Raw genomic sequence first — 6,613 nt, 5'->3', positions numbered from 1 at the left:
TATAAATTGCAATGTTCCCTTGTAATTGTACTTAAATGTGTAAATAAGTTTCTCGAATATAATATATCTGTTAATATTTGACTGAAGCAAACGAATGAGTTGAACATGCGAGRTCATTGATTTGTACTCTATCTACTTTTGTTTTTTAAGTGTACAAGTATTATTCGTACGAAATCGCCTTTTTGAAGTTGATGAACYATGGCGAAATCTACCTATAAGGCAAGCACTCAAGCTCTGATTAGGCAAGTATGTAGTATGAAATTATACTTCCGAAAAATAAAGCAACATTATTAGTTATAAGTATCTAGCATAGCTGCCTGAAMTCAAGATTTTTCTCCAGGATACAATTAACCAAAATTATTATTGAACAAGATAAAACGCTAACTTCGGTTGCATCGAAGCTAAATACCCTTCACAGGKGCATTTCTGTTAGTAACTATGTGTTCAGTTTGCATTTAAGCTATAGGCTATAGTAATCCGTTCTGAACGATTTTTGTGGAGTTTATTGTTACCTTACCACGTCAAATGCCAGAGTTTTCCATACAAGCCCTTGATTCCTATCGTTCGGTTTGTATTGCAGCTGTATGCTATAGTGAGCCGATCTGAATAATTTCTTCTGATATTACATTATTTCTATAAAAAATAACTCATACTGAATTTCGTGAAGATATATCTTCAAATGAGGAAGTTTCCCATGCAAGCATTTGATTCCGCTCATTCAGTTTGGACGTCAGCTATATGCTATAGTAATCCGATCTGAACAATTTCTTCGGATATTACATGTTTGCTTTAGAAAATAAATTGTGCCAACTTTTGTGGATATACATGGTCAAAAGTGCAAATTTTCCATACAATAACTTGATTCCGATCGTTCAGTTTGTATGCCAGCTATATTTTATAGTGGTCCGATATCGGCAGTTCCGACAAGCTTTTGAAGAAAAATTACGCTTGCAATATTTCAAAACGATATCTTAAAAACTGAGGGCCTAGTTCGTATATATACAGACGGACGGACAGACAGACAGACGGACATGGCTAAATCGACTCAGCTCGACATACTGATCATTTATATATATATACTTTATGCCCGATTAAGAGACAAATCCGTTATATTTTGACGTTATGAATCGTGTCGTATTCTTGTATTCGGTTATTTTTGAAYATTCAGAATTATATTGTTTATGGTCACATTAATTTGCTTTTAATAATAGCTTGGCTGTATAAGAAATATAACTAGGACATTCACCATCAATTTTGAACAACTATTTATAGACATTTTATTAATCCAATGGTTATGTAAAATCCTTAATTTTTCGTKTATAACGCTGTTTGTAGTGCAAAAGCAAGAGACTAAGCAAATAGAAAAGGTGAAATAATTTTTCTTGCTTAGATGATTAATGATGCTCATAGTGCACCAAGGTAACGAACATGTCATGACATAATAACTTTTGCCATGATATATTACAATAAAAGGATATCAACTCAGCACCTGCAACCAATACGTACTAGTGGCTCAAATCTGATTGTGCTTGGTGCCAATGTATTCGTCATCAGAAAACATTCTCGAGGCCTATATGTTTTTTTTTTTTTTTTTTTTTTTTTTATTTTTTTTTTTCTTTGATACACGGTGAACTACAGCCAGCGGACATTTTTTTTTTTGGCGATAATAGGTTTACTCTGAACTGCACCGAAGTCACAATATCCTTCACACGAGCATTTCTTACAGTAACTAACTACAGTGCCACACATATTCGATCACGCTTAAGTTATTTAAACTACAATGCATTAAGTAGTTAAATATCGGAAGTGATCCTAGACGGATCCTGGTTCCTAGACGAACTTATTAACTTCACGAAAGCAATTCTGAAGCAAATTCTGAAACACGATTTCTTCCAATGATGAAACTCATAAAACTGATCCAGCTACAACCTCGCGCGTCACTCAATAAAAATGSACCATTATTATTGAGAATTTCCAAAAACAAAATGAGAACGAAAAATCATATATAATACGACTCAAGCATACTATAAGCTATGCTGCTGTTTAAAACGTTTTCCCAAAAATCTAATATCAGATGYACTGTATATGTGTAACCAACTAAATTTGAATACTTAACTGGCCATCAGTGTGCATCCAATGCAAATCGTTTTGCTAGATCTTTCTTGCCGTATTTTTATTTGGTATAATTGTTTCTTTAATTTCAATTCACCCTTGTCAACTTTTAATTCACACCAGAAAATTGCACGAGTATTGTATTTTTCTTCATACTCGAGTACAAMTCCGTTACTCTTGTTAATTCTCCCAGTTTGATTCATGTATACGAATCGAACCGTTTGTCTTCAAATYAGCGATAAAGAASAAATTTGAATCATTAGCGATTATACATGATTTGCTTGCGAATCATACTTATATTTGTATAACTGAAATGTTCGACATTTTTGCCCGAGGAGCACTCAAGTGAGTAGAATTCTCAGAGCGCAATTCACTAAGGAGTAGCCAGAAATTATTCTGTACATGTGCCTCAAGCAGCTCACGACCAGGATTGTGCGTTGGGATTGTTACAGGCTATGTTAAGAGCCATGCCAATGAAAAGGAAATAAAAGTTTCGGCTAAGGGGCCCCCCTTTTCGATGACGGCCCCTGCAAACGTGTTAAGATTATGATTTGAGGGCATGCACTTGGGAATAATTGGGAAGGAGCCGGCGCACCACTGGTTGACATCCTCCTAGAACAAAAGCTGRCATCACCACCGCCCAAGAAATGCGATGGACGGGACAAGAACTTAAGCGAATAGGCCCTTATGGTATTTACTACAGTTACCATATAAAGGAGCGCAAATTTAGTGTGGGATTCATGGTGGGAGAGAGACTCCGTCGCAGAGTACTGGCATAAAAGAGAATTTCTTCAATATATCGCTGATTTGCGCCCACCACCCGAAGGAAGAGAAGGACGATGGGCCAAAGAAGTATTCTATAAGCGCTTTCCATGTCCAAATTGGGCTTTGCGACTTTAACGCCAGGGTGSGGAGGGAAGGTATCTTTGGCACAACAGTCGATAAATCCAGATTACRTGATGAAACATCCCCAAATGGGTTGAGGCTTATTGACTTCGCAGGGGCTCAAAACATGGTTATCTGTAATACTAGATTCCAGCATAAAAAATTTGTCAATTTGATCATGTAGTGAAAGACGGAAGACATGTCTCCAGTGTTTTTGACGTACGTACCCTCTGCCAATATCTTGTTGCAGTGAAGATATGCARCCACCTCTGTGCAGCAAAAAACGCAMGTCAACAAACAAARAGAAGGTTCGATGTCGAAAAGCTGCAATCACAACAGRCAGCCGAACGATTTTCTACTCCATCTGCACTCCTGCTCTCTAAGAGCACTCATCAGCAACTCCGTTTATAGGAACTGTGGGGCGGATCTTACGTACAGCTGCAAACAAAACCATTGCTATTCGGAAAAGGTAAAAGAACAGCTGCTATGATGAGGAGTACCGTATCGCATTGGAGAGAAAACAGACTGCCTGAATCGCAACGTTACCATCGTGCAGGATGAGATAGATACCCAAAAGTGAAAAGAGAAGCGAGAAGCATTTGAAGACAAAAAAACRGAAGAAGTGTTGGACGACCTGGCCGACAGAGATTCTCGAAAAATCTACGAAARGATACGGCGGCTAACGGAAGGTTACAAGACCATAGCATACTCTTGAATGACCCTTGGTGTTGATCTAATGCCTGATGTTCAGGCCATTCTGAAGTTATGGAGGGAACTCTCTATTCTGCCTAACGGCAGTGAAATTGTAACATCCGGAGATCGAGAATCCGAAGCGGCAGCGACTGATGGATTACCGGCCGACTTTTTCAAAAATGGCGGCGAAGAATATATMAGAAACATGCATTAGTTTCTTTGTAGACTATGGTCGGATGAAAGCATGGCCGACGTGCTCTGCTCAATTCATAAAAAGAAGATAAATGAGGTTTCAGACCAGGGGACACCTTTTCATGTGACTTCTTCAATTTACTCTTGGAGAAAATAATTCGAGCTGCAGAACTAAGTAGAGAAGGTACCATCTCCTATAATAGTATACAACTACCATATATATTATATATAAAATGATGATATTAGCCTCAACAAGCGTGATAGTTCTGCTTTCTGCAGAATGGATAAGGTAACAAAGCACATGGGTCYGRTAGTGAACGCAAGRCGAAATATCTTCTGTCATCAAACAAACAGTCGTCGCACTCGCGACTAGACTCCTAAGTCACTGGTGACAGTCATAACTTCGAAGTCCTAGATAATATCGTATATTTTGGAACCAGTTTCAACACCAACAACAACTTCAGCCTCGAAATCTAACGTAAAGTAATCACGTTATATGCGCTTGCTAATGCAGCGGACTCACTTTTATAAAACGGATGCTTGTTTAAGACGTGTAGGATTGAATGAGGTAGAGCTCTTTTTAAAGCAGTTCTTTTTTCTGCTGTTACTTTATTTATAATAAGTCTGGTTTGCCATTAAATAATAACGCGATTTACTCCGGAACAACACTTTGCACTAATCGTGCAAATTTATTACCAAAGTAATATCCCGGACGCATCGCTAGAAATTTTTAGTGAGCAATGAAGGTCACTTTTGTTTGAATGTGTGCGTTATTAATAAAAACTGTCACATTGACGTTGTTGCTCTTTCCAAATGAAGTCACTGTTTGGTGTGGTCTACGGGCAGAGGGACACATTCATCCAAATTTCTTCAAAAGTGACGCTTCCCATAATGTTACAGTYAATGAGAAACCCTTGCTACAAAAAGTGGTCAAAAATCGGGGATATCGACTGAAATTTAATCATTCCAAGGGTGGCGGCAATTTGCCCGAAATAATTTGTAAAATGTAATGGCATACCCTTGTCTTTATAATAAAGCTAACTTCTTAGTCATTGGATTAAATTATTGGCGTCTTATTTATTTATTTTTTTTTTAACAATTCTTTATATAACTCGAGATCTGTTTCAATCAGTAAAATCAGTGTGTAAAACTCAACCTAATGCAATTAAGTCAGTACCTAATTAATTATATTCTTATCGCACTCCACCAATTATGAATTCCTTTTATAAACAGCTGCATTTGGGTAAGGGTACTATACACATGGTCAACTAAAATGCAAAACAACGTATCTTGAAAAATTTAGATTTTTTATTAGGATTCACTACACTATATGAYATATGTGAGAAAGCTTAACATCGCTATTAGATACAATCAAGTTATAACCAAAATTTTAATTTTCTTTCAAAAGAAATAGTTGCTATTCCATATCGTTGATCCCCTCTTGTAAACTTGTGGAAAGTGATGTTAAGCCATTTTGTATTTTAARTAACGATATATACGATATAAATCTTAAGTATATCATGGRTATTCCACTTGGATTCATCTGTCAGCAAGTAGCAGTTTTAATTCGGAGCCGAAGGGTTCGCACAATTCACGGAAAAATGATTCGCTTCGTTTTAATTATTTTGGCGCATTGTATATTACTTTTTCAAATCAGATGTGTTCTCGGTGAAGATAATGGCACAAGTAAAGTGTGCGATTGCAAGTGCAATTGTGTTGTGCAAATGGGTGTCGCAAAAAAATACATAAAAGAGTGGATAGATGTGCAAAATATTTCAAATAAAGTTCCGATTGGCAAAAAGGAGTTAGTTCCGATTAGCGAAAAGGAGTTAGTTGCGAAGGGGTAAAAATAAAAAACTAGTTATGGAACCGTGTATGTAATTATTAGCTATTTATTTCAGACCACCGAACCCGTCTAGTTGTGTGAAAGCAGCAGCAAAGAAATTGAAGAGTGGCATTTATAAAATTCAAATAGAAATGTTGAAGGTCACCGACTTGGAAGTGTTTTGTGAAGAGGACATTGATTTTGGGGGATGGATAGTTGTTCAACGTCGTGTAAATGATTCAGTGGATTTTTATAGAACTTGGGATGAATATAAGAAAGGATTTGGTGATTTAGAGGGAAGCTATTGGATTGGTTTAGAAAAACTCTACGCGCTCACTAGCAGCTGTGAACAGGAGTTGTATATTCAATTGGCAAGACGTAACGGTAAAAAATACTACGCGAAATATTCACGATTTCTTATTGGTGACGAGTCAAGAAACTTTGCTTTGCTGAAAGTKGGTAATTACAGCGGTACTGCTATCGATTCTTTAACTTATCACTTGGGAATGCCGTTTTCAACGCATGATCAYGATAGTGACGTTAGTAAAAATAATTGTGCACAGGTGCATAAAGGTGCTTGGTGGTTTCGCCGATGCTATACCTGGTAAAAAATGTTTACAAATCAGTGTTTACAGTGATCTATCTTATACTTTTCAGTCACCTAAATGGAGTCTAYGGACGTCGTAAATACGGGGTGAACTGGAATAGCTTATCGACAGAAGAATCTTTTGTGTTTTCGCAAATGATGATACGACCAGCYCACGTTTTCTGGAGACGACTGATGTTGAGCAATTCACTTCGGTGTGCCTAAAAAATACCATTTTAATTATTTGCATTATTAACGAGCAAATTTATATTGACCAAATAATACAAACTTTATTCATTTTGTGTATTTACTTATATTCA

At 36.9% G+C, this 6,613-nt stretch overlaps 1 protein-coding gene across 1 annotated transcript; it reads left to right on the top strand.

Annotated features, from left to right (window-relative positions):
• The first annotated feature begins 5,462 nt into the window (after positions 1–5,462).
• On the top strand, positions 5,463–6,563 carry LOC108969966 (ryncolin-1-like). The gene is made up of 3 exons (XM_018935020.1): positions 5,463–5,725; positions 5,784–6,311; positions 6,365–6,563. Exons 1-3 carry the CDS (start codon positions 5,484–5,486, stop codon positions 6,516–6,518), a joined length of 924 nt encoding a protein of 307 aa, XP_018790565.1. The 5' UTR covers positions 5,463–5,483; the 3' UTR covers positions 6,519–6,563.
• The last annotated feature ends 50 nt before the right edge of the window (positions 6,564–6,613 follow it).

This window comes from Bactrocera latifrons, unplaced genomic scaffold (genome assembly GCF_001853355.1).
Source record: "Bactrocera latifrons isolate USDA-ARS-PBARC rearing strain unplaced genomic scaffold, ASM185335v1 scaffold_270, whole genome shotgun sequence".
NCBI lineage: Eukaryota > Metazoa > Arthropoda > Insecta > Diptera > Tephritidae > Bactrocera > Bactrocera latifrons.
This window is presented reverse-complemented; position numbering and strand designations above follow the sequence as displayed.